This window comes from Cololabis saira, chromosome 23 (assembly GCF_033807715.1).
Source record: "Cololabis saira isolate AMF1-May2022 chromosome 23, fColSai1.1, whole genome shotgun sequence".
Taxonomy (NCBI): Eukaryota; Metazoa; Chordata; class Actinopteri; order Beloniformes; family Belonidae; genus Cololabis; species Cololabis saira.
Genome location: NC_084609.1, coordinates 26,770,975 through 26,787,537, shown reverse-complemented (window position 1 = coordinate 26,787,537; position 16,563 = coordinate 26,770,975). Strand labels below are relative to the sequence as shown.

Genomic DNA, 16,563 nt, shown 5'->3' with positions numbered 1-16,563 from the left:
ATAATTGCATAAATTGTCTATATTTCATTTCTTTATATACTGTCTTGGGGTTACATTTGGAAAAAATGCTAAAAACCAAATGCTCAAAAATTAAAAACCAAAAGAGACCGAAAATGGAACAAATAAAAACGGAATGTGGGAAAAAATAAAACCGATTTCATACTGTACGTCTCTGTTTCCTCCCTGGATCTGTTTGATAATTCTGACCCACGATGTTTCTGAAAGCAGTTCTATCAGCATTCTGGGAGCTGATTGGTCCTTACAGCATCATTAGCTGCCAATACTTGCTGGTGAATCTCAATATAATACTAGTAGTAATATTTTGCATAACTACAGTCATATAATTCATGCAACAGCTCAAAAAACAGTTTTAATAACACTAACCCAAATCAATATCGGAATCGAATCGAATCGAATCAAATCTTGATAATCAATTCTGAATCTTAAGAATCGGAATCGAATCGATTCTTGACATTTGAATCGATCCCCAGCCCTATCTATGTGTATCGACAACATGTACCGCACACATAGCAACAGTTGTGAGGAAAACCACGGAAAGCCCCTGAAATTAACTTATTCTCTGGGTTCATTTTCCATAAAATCTTATATGATCTTCAAGTCACAACAACAGACAAGCACAGTGGGCCAATTACTGCGGATGAGGTTTAACACTGATGACACACTGATTTCATGTTCACTAAGAAATTATTTATTATCTGTAATAATTAAAAAGGACATCCACTGACTCCTGTCGTCATTAAATTATTTAAAAGGGAGCCGATGTGACAATTTGATCTAAACCGTATAATCAAGCTCTTGGTCCACGTGACGCTATTTCTACAGCGAAGAAGTCGGTCAAACATGAGACAATCTAACAACTAAAATATTTTCTTTAAAAGCGCCAGCAGCAGCTGCAGATTAAGAGACTTGTCTATGAAATGAGCTTCAGAAAGAAATTGTGAGAATAACTGCTGAAGATGGTCAAAGATGCAAATTACACTAATGGCCACAGGTTTGTTTATTTGATTCTTATATTATTTTTAACATGAAGGCACCATGGCATCACTCAGCAGCAACGACGGTGCATCCCGATGGACTAATTTACTCGCTGGTTCCTGGAGCACAGACCCGGCTGCGCTGGAAGTTTAAAGGCTTCATGGAGGAGCACGGAGGCTGACGCGCCAAACGCACCTAATAACCAAATGTGGACTTTGTAGGTCCTGGATCTGGGAAGTCAGGAAATGTCACTGCTCCTGATGGATCTTCTGACATCAGCAGAAGATCCACCAGGGAAATCAATCTCCCCCAGCAGGACGAATCCAGTCGGCTGTTATTGTTACCATTTCTGTGTGTGTGTGTGTGTGTGTGTGTGTGTGTGTGTCTTTTGCATTCTGTGTAATGATCCTGTTGAATAAATAATTAACACCATTAGGCCTTTCTTTTGTAGCATAGATGCAGAAAAACTCTCAATTCCAAGGAACTCACAGACTTTTAAACTGCATCAGTATTTTAACAATAACCATGATACTACTGTACATGATACTTTCACTTTCTTCTACACATCAATGGTAAAGAATCCGAATCCTCTATAAGCCAAAGATCCCTCGTAGTGGCATCTGAATAGGGGCTGAAAAACTACCACTGTTGAATCCTCATGCTCTACAACCTGCAAACAATGCAACTTGAGTTGTTCCGATACCAGAAATACCACCAAAAAAGGGGAGTATTTACGTGATGCATCATCCGATACTATGTATCGGGTTGTTTTAGGCTAGAAAAATCCTACCAGGAAAACTGTGACGAGGTTGTGGTTTCCTGTTTAAAATCAGAACAATCCATCGACCGAGGTGACCAGCGCCTGTTGGTCGGTGAAAAGGTTGAATCTTTCTGTGTAACCGAACATCTGGAGCCGCTTTTTGTTTCCAAGGTCGCAAACACAACTCTGAAACTGCTCTACTAGTTATTCTTTATCCAATTCAGCAAGCACATGTTTATTATGGTATTTAGAATAAATAAAAACTAGAAATAACACTGGTAGTGGCACCGTACTCAGTATTGGGCGATACCCAAAGCCTCGGTATCAGAGAAACAAACTGGCACTGGAACGTCTCTCCTGCAGTCGCCTCCTTGTTGCTGCCGATCGCCTCTCACTGACTGATCAATCCAAACAGCCGATATAATTCAGACACTTTCTTGATTGGTCCAGAACAAAAAAATCATAATCTGCTTGGGATTCAGCCGGCAACACCCGTCCCCCCGTCTCGCACGCACTCCTGGCTGTCTCCTTTCTGCTGATGCATCCGGTTCAAAGATCCGCTGGTTAATGTGTGGCTGCAAACATGGCTGACGCGGATTATTGAGTCTTTAGCCAGCGTGTGTGTGCACGTGCATGTGTGTGTGTGATTCACATCCGGTCCAAATTTCAGGTGTGACATAAAGTTACAAACAGCACGCAAGGCTGGCCGTCAATCGCCGCTCAGTCATCACACCACATGACCAAACTTCCCTGTGCTCAGGGGAAGTTTTTCTTAATCCGTGTGTGGTTAATCCCAATCTGCATCCACCACCACCCCCCCACCACTCCCTCCCCCCATCCCAAGGCTGCCATCCAAAACAAATGCAGCTCATTGCTCCCAGCGGGAAACCGGAGCAGGCAGACGCACGCTCACGGGAACAGGCTGTCAGAGATTTAGTGGCGGTGGGATGAATCCCATTTCAATGATAAGGAGAAGAAGGAAGAAAGAGACGAGGGAAGATTTTTCTAACACGGAGCTGGAGGGTAAAATCTCCTCGATGAAAGAGACCAAACTACAACAGATGCTGCCTTCCTGTTGTCAGCGAGAACTCCTCTACCCTCACCATCGCCTTTCAATACAGAAACATTGAAGAAAGAGAGAAAAAAAAAACACACACAAAATGTGCAGTTTCATCCAACAAGAAGACTGCTGTACATATTGGGGATCAGTGCATGCATGCATGGATATAAAAGGTTTTGTATGTATATGTTAAATGTATTTAACAACATAGCTGCTACAGCAGTAATTAAGGTATTACCAAACATGAGTGCTGGGAAACACAAGAATATATCATAAAAACACTGTAGGGGGGGAAGCAAAGAATACATTTATATGAAGCACAACATATGAGGGGAAAGGTGTGTGTGTGGGAGGGGGGGTATTTCTTTATGAAAAGTTGGTGTTTCTGTTTCGTTTTCAGTTTTAAAATTGCAAAATTTTTCCATTTCCAAGTGTTTTCAAGTGTTTTATTATCATTTCAAGAGCTCCAAAAGGCAGCAGACTGTTTCTGAAAGATACCTGTCGTGTTGAATGGCTTCCAAGGAGGCATTCACAACCAGTGGGAAAACTCTGCTTTACTAGTTGATAGCCTAATGTAAAAATATTAAAGTACCACAAAAAAACAAAGGCCAAAAACTATACGATAACAGTTAACTTTGGTTAGCCAGAGTGCAATGTTTACAGTGAAAAACATAAACTCGTCAGTGATGCGAGTGAACGTGAGCGTGAACATGACTCCCTGAACGCAGCATCAGCACTAATAAAGAAAGTGTGTAACTTTCATTGCCAGACATCATTTAACCGTCTCTGTTAACTCGCTCAGAAGACACCATGTGTCAACAAGGGGATGTTTGTGTTGTATCACCGCACGAGTGTAAGGGGAAGTCGTGTTACTCACGTCCCCAGCACTTCTTTGAAGTCGAAGATCTTCTTGATGTCGTCCACCTGCTTCTTCCACGCGTCCCCCCGGCCGGGGTCCCCGTTCTCCCGGGCCATGGCTGGGCCGGGCTGCACCGGGCTGGACCGGGCTGGTGGGGAGGAGGGGGATGCGGGGAGAACCGCACACAGAGGAGGACAGAGAGAGAGAAATAAAGCACGTACAGAAACAAGCAGACGGGGGAGTGGGTTGAGAGGAGAGAGTCAGGGAGTCGGTGGTCTGCTCGCTGCAGCAGGACCAGGAGATCCTGCAGGTTACACAGCCCTGCAGCCTCCTCCCTCTCTGTATCTCTCTCTCTCCCTCCCTGTATCTCTCTCTCCCTCTCCCTCTCTCCCTCACTGTATCTCTCTCTCTCCCTCTCTCCCTCTATGTATCTCTCTCTCTCCCTCCTCCTCTCCGGTCGTCTGGACCGCTATTATGAAGTTTACGAGGAGATAACAGGTCTTCCGCCTAATCTTTCAAAATAAAAGCATTTTTTTTTTTTTTTTAGCAAATACCTATCCATCCATTTTCTGTAACCACTTCAGTACTCGAGTTGAGGGGGATGAGGGGGGATGGCATCCCCCCCTGAAATAAAAACGGTCCAAATCACCCCCCCTGTAAAACTGCCATCCACCCTTTCCATCCCTTATGTCATTTCATCAATGAATATGGTTTTACTGCTATTTCAACATTTCAGAGTCATCACCAGAAAAATAACTTATTTGACAATTTTCACCTGTTTCAAGTAAACTTTCACTTGAAATAAGTAGGAAAATCTGCCAGTGGGACAAGATGTATCTTCTCATTACAAGCAAAGAAATCTTGTCCCACTGGCAGAGTTTTCTACTTATTTCAAGTGAAAATCTACTTGAAACAGGTGAAAATTGTTGTTTTTTCCAGTGATGAGTCTTGTTTTAAGTGTAATTAGATTTTTTTACTAAAATGAGACATTTTAACTAGAAATAAGACAAATATTCTTAAGATTTTGAGTTTTTGCAGTGATCCATTTGACTTATCCTGTGAAGGACAGAGTCATATTGATAAGTTCAGAAAACTGTTTTTTAATTGTTGTGTTTTGATGTATTTGATGTAAGCCCAGTGGATATTTAAAGCTTACAGAAGGCTGCAATTAACTGCTGCTATGTCATTCCTGCAGTATTTCTGCAGGTGTTTTGGTCAGTAGCTTATTTGTGATATATATTTTATTATTTATAATCAGCACAAATTATCTGTCCCCATATGATAAAATCCACCATCCCCCCTGATTTTTTTTTACAACTCGAGTACTGACCCACTTCATCATTTGCAGGGTCACAGGGGCCTGCTAGAGCCTATCCCAGCTTATCACAGGCGAGAGGCAGGGGTCCACCTTTTCCACTAGTACCTACTCAGCCCGGCTCGGCTCTCCTCCACTTGGTTTGGTTCTTTCCCACTAGGGGTCTAACGTGCCAAGTAGATACTTTTTCTGTATCTACTCTGCCGAGGTTCTAAAGGCTGGATTATGGTTCTGCATTAAATTGGTTGCACCGCAATGAGCACCCCACGGCGCACGCCACGCCGTGCCTGACGTGCACCTCCCAAAAATGTAACTACGCGTCAAGAGGTCGCAGACCCAACGCAGACCGAGAGGGCTGTGATTGGTTTGCTTGGTAGCAACGCATTTCCGGTTCCGGTTCGTGAAGCAGTCGTGAACTTTCAGCGCTCTTTTCTTCGTGTGTGTGTGATTTTTCTTTGTTTTTTGCACAATAGTTGTCCTTATCTCTTTGATTCACTGTGACTGGAAAAGTCGGATAAACCATTCAGGAAAAGAACGCGCCCCCCTAGCGCTCTGGGGGGGTACTGCACTGCGGCAAATGGAGTGACAGAGAAGTCCGAAGGGTTCACAACGACGTCACGGCAACGGCGTGGGCTCTGCGTTGGTGCAGCGCAGAACCATAATCCAGGCTTAAGTGGGCTGAGTCGGCTGTATCTGACATCATCACACTACAGGCCACCGATTGGTCGGGGGGTTGGAGTCAGACGTCTGAGTCAGGATGTGACATCAGCGAAAGAGCGACTCTGTTGGCTTCTTGTTCATTTTATTCGACCAGCAATGGCAGCAATGTCTGTTTCATGATCCAACTCCAATGAAACTACACTATAACTTTGTCCACGCATTCCTTTTCCTGGTGTTCACCATAAATGGCAACGATTCGCCAAAGAATGCCACCCATTATATGTACGATTGCTTGTGTTTCATTTATTTCAGAAGTCAAAAATGGTGATGATGTTGCTCCCGTGATGACTCACGCCCGCTCACGATCCCAGACATGTTGACCTTGAACTAATCCACCCATTTCAGTAGCCTTAGCTATGAGCTAATATATATATATATATATGGAACAGTTGGACATTTTAACATGGGAGTCAGTGGAGATTGACTCACTTTTGCAGATCGACTCTAGTGGTCAGTCGAGAATCTGCAACAAAACGTAGTTCAGCATGACCTTCAATGAGGAAGTAAGATGATTGGCGTTTGTGCACAACTAGCATGTTTACCATTTGCAGTCTATGAAGTAAAAATACACCCTACATAGTGCACTGAGTGCATCCCACAATACATAATGAAAACAACTGATGGATGATTAGCTGGCAGCGATTTATTATGTGTCAGCAACAGCAAGGATGCAAAGTACAGCACCAACAAATATAACGCTAGTAGTGTCCAGAGGTCCATATCTTCATTCCCTACATGGGCCTCTCATCCACAGTGACAGTGATGTATTGTGCTATATAGTCAGTATGAGGTCAATTCAGTGCAAGTTTCCAAGTTGGAAGTCTGACCTGATGTGGGATTTCTAGATGAAACGTCTAACTAGAAACTTTCGAGTACAAAATTACTTGAATGCCACTAAACAATTCAAAGATATTTTCTGGAGGAGGGTCAGGATAAGTCCTGTGGTAAATAGTTAACTGTGCACCTGTTTAACATCTCATAGCAAACAAGTTCAAAGTAATCTAAAACAAGATTTTAAATTGGTTAAAATGGCAAGTGCCTTAACATGAGTCAAGACAGGCGTGTCTCCCTGTTATCAGTATTCATTTCCAATGACTCAATTATGGTATTTTATTTTGAAGAATACAAACAACTAGTTCCTGTGTTATATATTTCCAGTTTGACAGAACATCTGATCCCACCTGCTACTGTCTAAATGCTTTAGTTGATGTACTCCAGGCTGATGTATGGACTCTTTCATCAAACCTTTATTGGAACTTCACAATATCTGTACTTTTTCTAGAAATAAATGAGTCAGTTATTATAATAGCAGTATGTGTAGTTCTGACTAGAAAAGAAAAAAAAGGCAGCTGACCAGGATATATACTGTACAGTGTGTGTGTGTGTGTGTGTGTGTGTGTGTGTGTGTGTGTGTGTGTGTGTGTGTGTGTGTGTGTGTGTGTGTGTGTGTGTGTGTGTGTGTGTGTGTGTGTGTGTGTGTGTGTGTGTGTGTGTGTGTGTCTGGCCAGTGCATAGCAGTAAATTCGCAATGCACCAACTTGCTATCCGGAAACATCGTGCATCCGTCCTCATTTGGAATCCCTGAAGGAGTCCAGGTGGCCCCAGCTGCGGCTGCACGCTCCCTTTAAGTGCTCCATGTAACACCTGGAGAACTAAAGATTCAGTCTGCAGAGAAATGTGACAGCTGCAGGGGGGGGCCGGGGTCAGCATCGGTCATCTTACTGCTCACAACACTCAAGACTGGGGGAGATTTTTACTTGGACTTGCTGCTTTCCTGCGTGCAGAAGTGAGTCAAGACACACAGTCAGGGGGAGAGAGGAAGACTACGGTGGCGGGGGTGGGAGGGGTGCACTTTGTTGCAGCCTTGGCTGCTCATGAGTATTCTGGCTGCACACTACTGCAGCTTTTCCTCTACAGCAACTGAGGAAAACTCCCCTCTCCCCAACCCTTCCCTCCGTCCCTTTCTCCCCCCCCCTCGTTCCTCATCCTTTAATCTGAGTCAGCAAGTCTGATCTCCCCCTGATGAAAGATGATTACCCAGCTGCGAAGGAAAGGGGAGGCGAGGCGGTGTATCAGTGATGGTTTAATCGAGGATGAAGGTCAAGGAAGATGTAGCGGTTCTGACGACTTATTTTCTCGCTGCTCCAACACTGACATTTTAATCAAACCAACTGAAATAATTTACCCGTCTGTGTTAATAGGAGGAGCCGGTGAACAGAGGGATAATGGAGGGCTGTACTTTTCTTTATGGCGGGCAACATATTTACTCTCACATGAAAAGATCACACCATTTAATGCACCTAATACTATATATGTCCAATAATATATCCACTCCCTCCATCGCTTCCCGTGTTCAGACATGAAATGCATCCTTAGGCTTGTGGTTATATGTAAGAGATGGATTTCATCTTCAGGATAAAACACTTCATAGAAAGACTATAAAATGCAGCAGAAAGGCAGCACGGAAACAAAAACCTCCCTGTATGCACCCAGGGAAATGCAAGACGAATTATGTCAGGGCTTCTGGTTGGCAGACACTGAACTTCTATGCTAATTTGCTCGTCTACAGCACCTTGGAAGCTGAATATGTTGGCATAAACAGCTGCCTCGCACTGAGCCCCAGAGTCACCGTTTCCCTGTTTTCTCAGTTTAGTTCAAGAGCAACTACTGAGGAGAAATACTCCACGATGTTCACCTGCAGCGTGTCTGCTTGTTTTGTTTCAAAGCAATAGTTAACCTCCTGCACAGCTATCGTGTTTGCTGGGGACGAGTTGCAGGGGTGAAGCGGCTCTTGGCCCAATGCTCAGTCTTTATCCCACAATAGATTGTTTTTAAAATCTTAAAGATGGTTAGGACATGAGGTTCAGATGAAAAGAAAGAATAGAATAGAATAGAAGCTTTATTTGTCATTGTATTACATACAGTGTATCAACACGACAAAATGTAAGGTGCTACTCCGATCTGTGCTTTAAAATCAAATCAAATAAATAAAACTACTCATAAATACAACGTATGACAGACAAGACACCCCCCCCCCAGAAATACATACACTTCTCACTCCCTTCAACGTCACTCATCACCCCCACCCACACAACCATCCATACAGTATCTCCACACTCACAGTACACAACGTGTAATATAGCAGTAAAAGCAGCAGCAATAGATAAGAGGAACATGTAGGTTTATTATATCTTCTTGTCGTAGACCTTCGCTCACCTTAATGATCTCCACCAAAGATGACGTGCTAATCCCCACAGAATGGCTCATCTGCTGATTTGTGGACGTGGACGTAGTTTTGATTTTTGCACTTGCAGTTGTTTCTGCTGGTAGTAATGGTTTGATCTTGGAATCACAGAAGCAGTAAAATAAACCAGTTTGTTCGTTTCGCATCGACCGTTTCAAATGTTTCATGGCATTATATTTACTATCAAAAGGGTGGGTTTGCAGTAAACTTGTAGTTCTCAAGACCGGTCTTGGTCCCAACACCACTTTTTTGTGGTCTCTGCCTCTTCATGTCTCGGACTCGGATAATTGAGATGCCGTTGCTCACCAAGGAGACAGACAGATCTTGTGATCACCAGTTCTACCTCTTGTTAATGTACAGTTTTGTAAACTATTTGTATTTTGCATTTGATTTAATGTTTTGGTGCATCTGCATGTGTTTCTGTATTTAATTATAGTTTTGTGTTTATAACGGCCTTGTTTGAATAAATATATGTCATCATTGGCCTTTGAATAATATTTGCATATCGTTGTGATTGATTAAGCATCAGGTCTATTTCAGTGATGCTCTAATGGTAAATAATGTAAGTTCAAATCGGTAAATGTGTGTATCTTTAATATTTAAAATTTAGGTTTCATCTCCAAATTAAGTCCAATCAGTAACATTTACTATTCATGACTTTTCTGAGGTGGAGGGGGGTGTTAGAGCTGGTTATTCTGTTAGAGGACTTTGGGACTAGTTAGTAGTCGTGTCAATCCTTAAAAGCACTGGAGTCAATCCTCCAATAGTGTAGAAATAGCGGTAGTGCAGTCACCACACATATCTGATCTCAGCTGATGGATGAAAACATTTATGGTGAGTTCAACATCAGACATCCACTTCTCTGTGTTATTGAGCTGCAGTTGAATACAAGCTCATATGGAAGTTAAGCAGCTGAATCAGGATCGTGTTGATGTTCTACAACTCACGCAGGATGAAGAAATAACTAGGTTTTTTTTTGGTCTCGGTCTTGAGCTGAACTAGTCTTGGTCGTGTCTTGGTCTTGACACTCTCTGGTCTATACATCTATTTTTCTTATCATACTGCATAATTAATAGTCGATATGCAGCCAGTTGTTGTCAGATTTCGTACTAGTTCCCAGACCTGGATCAGGTCGATGTTTACCGTTGTGTAGCACCTTCTTCTGATATCAACTATCTGCAAACATCTAGAGAGGCAGGCCTAACGTTTTAGTAGAGACGTTGTCCCAGTCTGGTCTGATGCAGGATTCTAGGTCCCCAACAGTTCTGAGCCTTCACTGCTGGATGTTTTGTTTCATGATGCACCAAATGTTTCACGATTGGTGAAATGTCTGGACTGCAGGGAGGTCAGTTCAGCACCTAGAGGGAAGCCTTGCTGTGGTGATGGATGCCGTGAGAAGTTCAGCATTGTCTTGCTGAAATATGCAAAGCTTTCCCTGAAAGAGACATAGTCTGGATAGCAGATCTTGCGAGAATAAAGTCGTAATAGAATAAAGTCGTAATATTATGAGAATAAAGTTGTAATATTACGAGAATAAAGTCGTAATATTACGAGAATAAAGTCGTAACATTACGAGAATAAAGTCGTCATATTACGAGAATAAAGTCGTAACATTACGAGAATAAAGTCGTAATATTACGAGAATAAAGTCGTAATATTACGAGAATAAAGTCGTAACATTACGAGAATAAAGTCGTAACATTGTGAGAATAAAGTCGTAATATTACGAGAATAAAGTCGTAACATTACGAGAATAAAGTCGTAACATTACGAGAATAAAGTCGTCATATTACAAGAATAAAGTCGTAATATTACGAGAATAAAGTCGTAATTTATGAGAATAAAGTCGTAATAGAATAAAGTCGTAATATTATGAGAATAAAGTCGTAATATTACGAGAATAAAGTCGTAATATTACGAGAATAAAGTCGTAACATTACGAGAATAAAGTCGTAATTTATGAGAATAAAGTCGTAATATTACAAGAATAAAGTGTTAATTTATGAGAACTCTAACAGGAAGAGTCTGTTAAAATGTTGAATATTGAGCATCTTGTGAAGTTATATTTGTATATTTATAATATATTTAATATTACGACTTTATTCTCGTAATATTACAACTTTATTCTCGTAATATTACGACTTTATTCTCGTAATATTACGACTTTATTCTCGTAATATTACGACTTTATTCTCGTAATATTACGACTTTATTCTCACAACATTATGACTTTATTCTCGTAATTTTACGACTTTATTCTCATATTATTATGACTTTATTTTCGTAATTTCCTGTTTTTTTGTCTTAGTTTGGCCCTAATACTCCGTCGTAGACATTCACATCCGGTACATCATGTATCATAAATCTGTTGTCTTTCCTAAATGTCAGAATAATGTTTTTGTTTTATGTCCAAACAATGAAAAGAAAGACAAACCACCAAAAACTACTATGTACAAGTAGGGAGTGTTATTTTCAACATAACAGTCATTGACTTGAGAAAATAAAATCAGGCCTATGGGGCGTGACGTAGTTGACCCAGTTTTCTCAGTATGAGGTGAATTTCTCCAATTTATGATTAATAAATGCCGTTATCTTCTCCATTTTATAAATGTCCATTGTAATTTCCATCCATACCTTTAAAGTTGGGCTCTCCTGTGATAACCATTTCCTTGTAATAGTCTTTTTACAGGCCACTAGCAGGTAATTCATTAAATGTTTATCTCTTTTTGGCCAGTCCTGAGGTTTGTGTCCGAAAGACATAGTCTTACTCTCGACGAGTATTTCGGATTTGAAGATATCCTGTAGGGCTTTGTTTATCTCTTTCCAGTAATTTTTCATGACAAGGCAGCCCCAGAACACATGGCAATGATTTTTATTTAGATCCCCACAGTTTCTCCAACAGACAGAGGAGTTATTATCATAATGAGACTTCTGGGAGGGTGTAATAAAATACCTCATCAGACTTTTCCATCCAAACTCCCTCCACTTCTGTGAGCTGGTACAGGTCCATTGATACCTCCATATCATTGTCCATTCTTCGTCCGATATCGTTATCCTTCCTTCCTTCTCCCATTTTATTTTAATGTATGAAGTTGATGTTGGTTTCAGATTCAACAGACCCTTATGAAATGTAAAAATTGATGTTTATTAAGAACTTAACGGAAGCTGGCACACAAAGCATGAACTGGGTTGTAAGCAGAGTAGTAAAAATAACAGAATATGTATTTCATTTTCATTTGTCAGCATCGTAATACCCGACCAGTTAGTTTCTGCATCAACTTCAACTGTAAAGATGTTCTTATTTACAAGTTGTTGTCACACAATTATTATTTAAGCAAAAGATAATATTAAAATGGGAAATATTATGTGGTGTGGAAAAATGTCCTCTAGACTAAGAAGTAGGGATGGGCGGTAGGGACTAAAAAATGTATCACGATAATTTCTGGCATTTATCCTGATAACGATAAAAATGACGATAAAAAAAAATACCAATTCAACTCCACCTTTGTAACTATGAATCTATCACACTGTCAGATTCACCATGTTTGTTACACAAAAACGTCATCAACGGGAATTTATGCTTCTTTCTTTCTTTCTTTCTTTCTTTCTTTCTTTCTTTCTTTCTTTCTTTCTTTCTTTCTTTCTTTCTTTCTTTCTTTCTTTCTTTCTTTCTTTCTTTCTTTCTTTCTTTCAGGCTCATTTCCTTCCTTCCTTCCTTCCTTCCTTCCTTCCTTCCTTCCTTCCTTCCTTCCTTCCTTCCTTCCTTCCTTCCTTCCTTCCTTCCTTCCTTCCTTCCTTCCTTCCTTCCTTCCTTCCTTCCTTCTTTTTTCCCTTCCTTCCTCCTTTCCTCCTGCTCTCTCCTTCCTTCTTCCCTTCCTCTTTTCTCCCTTCCTTCCTCCTTTCCTTGTTTTCTCCCTTCCTCCTTTCCTTGTTTTCTCCCTCCCTTCCTTCCTTCCTTCCTTCCTTCCTTCCTTCCTTCCTTCCTTCCTTCCTTCCTTCCTTCCTTCCTTCCTTCCTTCCTTCCTTCCTTCCTTCCTTCCATCTTCCTTCCTTCCTTCCTTCCTGCCTTCCTTCCTTCCTTCCTTCCTTCTTCCCTTCCTCTTTTCTCCCTTCCTTCCTCCTTTCCTTGTTTTCTCCCTTCCTCCTTTCCTTGTTTTCTCCCTCCCTTCCTTCCTTCCTTCCTTCCTTCCTTCCTTCCTTCCTTCCTTCCTTCCTTCCTTCCTTCCTTCCTTCCTTCCTTCCATCTTCCTTCCTTCCTTCCTTCCTGCCTTCCTTCCTTCCTTCCTTCCTTCCTTCCTTCCTTCCTTCCTTCCTTCCTTCCTTCCTTCCTTCCTTCCTTCCTTCCTTCCTTCCTTCCTTCCTTCTTCCCTTCCTCTTTTCTCCCTTCCTTCCTTCTTTCCTTGTTTTCTCCCTGCCTTCCTTCGTTCCTTCCTTCCTTCCTTCCTTCCTTCCTTCGTTCCTTCCTTCCATCTTCCTTCCTTCCTTCCTGCCTTCCTTCCTTCCTTCCTTCTTCCCTTCCTCTTTTCTCCCTTCCTTCCTTCTTTCCTTGTTTTCTCCCTGCCTTCCTTCCTTCTTTCCTTGTTTTCTCCCTGCCTTCCTTCCTTCCTTCCTTCCTTCCTTCCTTCCTGCCTTCCTTCCTTCCTTCCTTCCTTCCTTCCTTCCTTCCTTCCTTCCTTCCTTCCATCTTCCTTCCTTCCTTCCTTCCTTCCTTCCTTCCTTCCTTCCTTCCTTCCTTCCTTCCTTCCTTCCTTCCTTCCTTCCATCTTCCTTCCTGCCTTCCTTCCTTCCTTCCTTCCTTCCTTCCTTCCTTCCTTCCTTCCTTCCTTCCTTCCTTCCTTCCTGCCTTCCTTCCTTCCTTCCTTCCTTCCTTCCTTCCTTCCTTCCTTCCATCTTCCTTCCTTCCTTCCTTCCTTCCTTCCTTCCTTCCTTCCTTCCTTCCTTCCTTCCTTCCTTCCTTGCCTTCCTTCCTTCCTTCCTTCCTTCCTTCCTTCCATCTTCCTTCCTTCCTTCCTTCCTTCCTGCCTTCCTTCCTGCCTTCCTTCCTGCCTTCCTTCCTTCCTTCTTCCCTTCCTCTTTTCTCCCTTCCTTCCTTCCTTCCTTCCTTCCTTCCTTCCTTCCTTCCTTCCTTCCTTCCTTCCTTCCTTCCTTCCTTCCTTCCTTCCTTCCTTCCTTCCTTCCTTCCATCTTCCTTCCTTCCTTCCTTCCTTCCTTCCTTCCTTCCTTCCTTCCTTCCTTCCTTCCTTCCTTCCTTCCTTCCTTCCTTCCTTCCTTCCTTCCTTCCTTCCTTCCTTACGTTGTGCGTGGATTTAACACAGAACCATAAATCAGCTTTACACAAAAACATCATCGTCACTGGGTTTGTATGTGTATATTTATGTATGTGTACGCATATGTATGCGTATATATATGTATATATATTAAATATAGTAATAATGCACATATATATACTTTTGGTTTCTACCGTCATGGTATCAATCATTAATATGTGTGCAGACAAGGGAGAGAAAAAAAAAAACATCAACGGGAATTTATTGTTTTTACCGCGAGATGATAAATTCTTATTGTGAGGAATTTTTTTGACGGTATATCGTGAACGGTAAAATATCACCCATTCCTACTAAGAAGGCAAGATTGAACTATAAGAACTCCTCCTGAGAAAGACTCAGGAGCACATTTATTCTGGTTTCTTCTCATTGCAAGCAGATCGCACAACCAGGTGCAGAATTACAGGAAACACACCTTGTGACAAGCTTATACGTGTGTTTTAAGCCGTACGAGTTAGACATTACATCCTGAGACTCAAAAGTACCAAGGACACAGAAATACCTGCATAACGTGACCTTGGAGACATCTCATCTCCTCATCTCCTCTCAGGCAGGAGGCTGCACACTGATTATGCTCCATTCTCTGTCAGGCCATGGAGACCCATACATTACTAGTTAATGTGTTAATCCTTTCACTCACATCACAGAAATAAAAACAACTTTACTTTCCGCACTTAGGCTTCAGAGGTCAAAAACAATAAAAAAGCCCCACCCTTTTCATTTTGTTTTTGAGGCAAATGAAGTCTACACCCCAGAACTGAGCAGAATCAATGAGTTTTATTTTAGTATTAACAGCAAATTAATATCAATTGTTATACAATTCACCTAAATTGATCAGTACCAACCCTCCATGGCTGAACTTCAGACAACACAGAAATAATGTAGGTGTTTTCCTCGTTTTAATGTTTGATAGCGTGAGTTCTTTTGAACTGCATGCTCTGTCGTGCAGAAACATTTGTTTTCAAAGAGTTGTTTAGTGGATTTTCTTTTTCTTTCTACAGTGTATCCCTGTCTGTGTGCAGCTCACAGCTACAGGACTCATCCCAAATAAGGCAGACCCTGCTCACAGACAGAAGTGGCTCTGCTGTATTTTATCAGGAAACTGCATCAACAAAAAAGTATATAACAGGTTTCATTTAAGTCAGGCCTGCTGTTGTTTAACACATATAAGAATGAGTTTCAGTTGCTTCTCCAAAAAAGAAGACATTTTTAGACTGGTACTATACAGGACTGTCTCAGAAAATTTGAATATTGTGATAAAGTTCTTTATTTTCTGTAATGCAATTCAAAAAAACAAAAATGTCATACATTCTGGATTCATTACAAATCAACTGAAATATTGCAAGCCTTTTATTATTTTAATATTGCTGATTATAACTTACAGTTTAAGATTAAGATTCCCAGAATATTCAAATTTTTTTAAATAGGATATTTGAGTTTTCTTAATCTATAAACCATGATCAGCAATATTAAAATAATAAAAGGCTTACAATATTTCAGTTGATTTCTAATGAATCCAGAATGTATGACATTTTTGCATTAGCTAATTAACACTATTCTAATTTTCTGAGACAGTCCTGTATGGCAAAGCGTCAAATTTCAACGGCGCAAAAGTAATTTCAAAGTGGCAGAGTTTACTTTAGAGACATTTCCTTTATAAATCCACAGTCATGTGTCCAAAGTTTCTGTTGCTGATAAAAGTGAAACTCCAGCCTTTTATTTTAATGCATTTTCTCAAGAGTCACTGTGGAAAGTCAGACATAAAACACATTCTCCAGTGAGGATTTGCTTTGCAACAAGAAAAGGTGCACAGATATCAGCAATAAAGGCTCTTCCTCGGCTGCGGGGCGATCCTTGTGGTTCCCATTTCCAAAATGATGATCAATGACAAATATTCACACAATTTGTGCCTCGTACACGGTGCCATGTCCACAGCGGTTTCACCTGGGAGCCGTAACACTCGCTCGCTGCATCTCCACGTGATTGCCCCATCAATCCAGCAAAAAACAGAAAATGAAGTGCAGCAGCGTGCCCTCACACAACAGCTCATTTACCTCCCTGTGTAATGAGAACGGTTGCGTAAAAGCACAATCAATTCCTAATGTGCCAGTCTACTGCACCCAGCGGGCTGACAGTCGGTCAATACATGACAAGAAGTTTAATGGTGGTTCCCCCCCTCCTTTTTCTATGGAGTAAAATGTCTACAGTGAGGCATTATGGGAGTGGGAAGCTAGAAAAGACGCCTGGAGCGCCGGTGACTCAGAGGAATGGTTTTCAGTGCTAAT

The 16,563-nt window shown here is 41.4% G+C and overlaps 1 protein-coding gene across 1 annotated transcript in view; it reads right to left on the bottom strand.

Annotated features, from left to right (window-relative positions):
* camk1da (calcium/calmodulin-dependent protein kinase 1Da) overlaps positions 1-4,013 on the bottom strand; it is an 85,917-nt gene extending 81,904 nt beyond the window's left edge. Inside the window, exon 1 of the mRNA XM_061714789.1 lies at positions 3,694-4,013. Coding sequence (XP_061570773.1) covers positions 3,694-3,791 — 98 coding nt within the window. The 5' untranslated portion in view covers positions 3,792-4,013. The remainder of the gene's footprint in view (positions 1-3,693) is intronic.
* Positions 4,014-16,563: the final 12,550 nt, after the last annotated feature.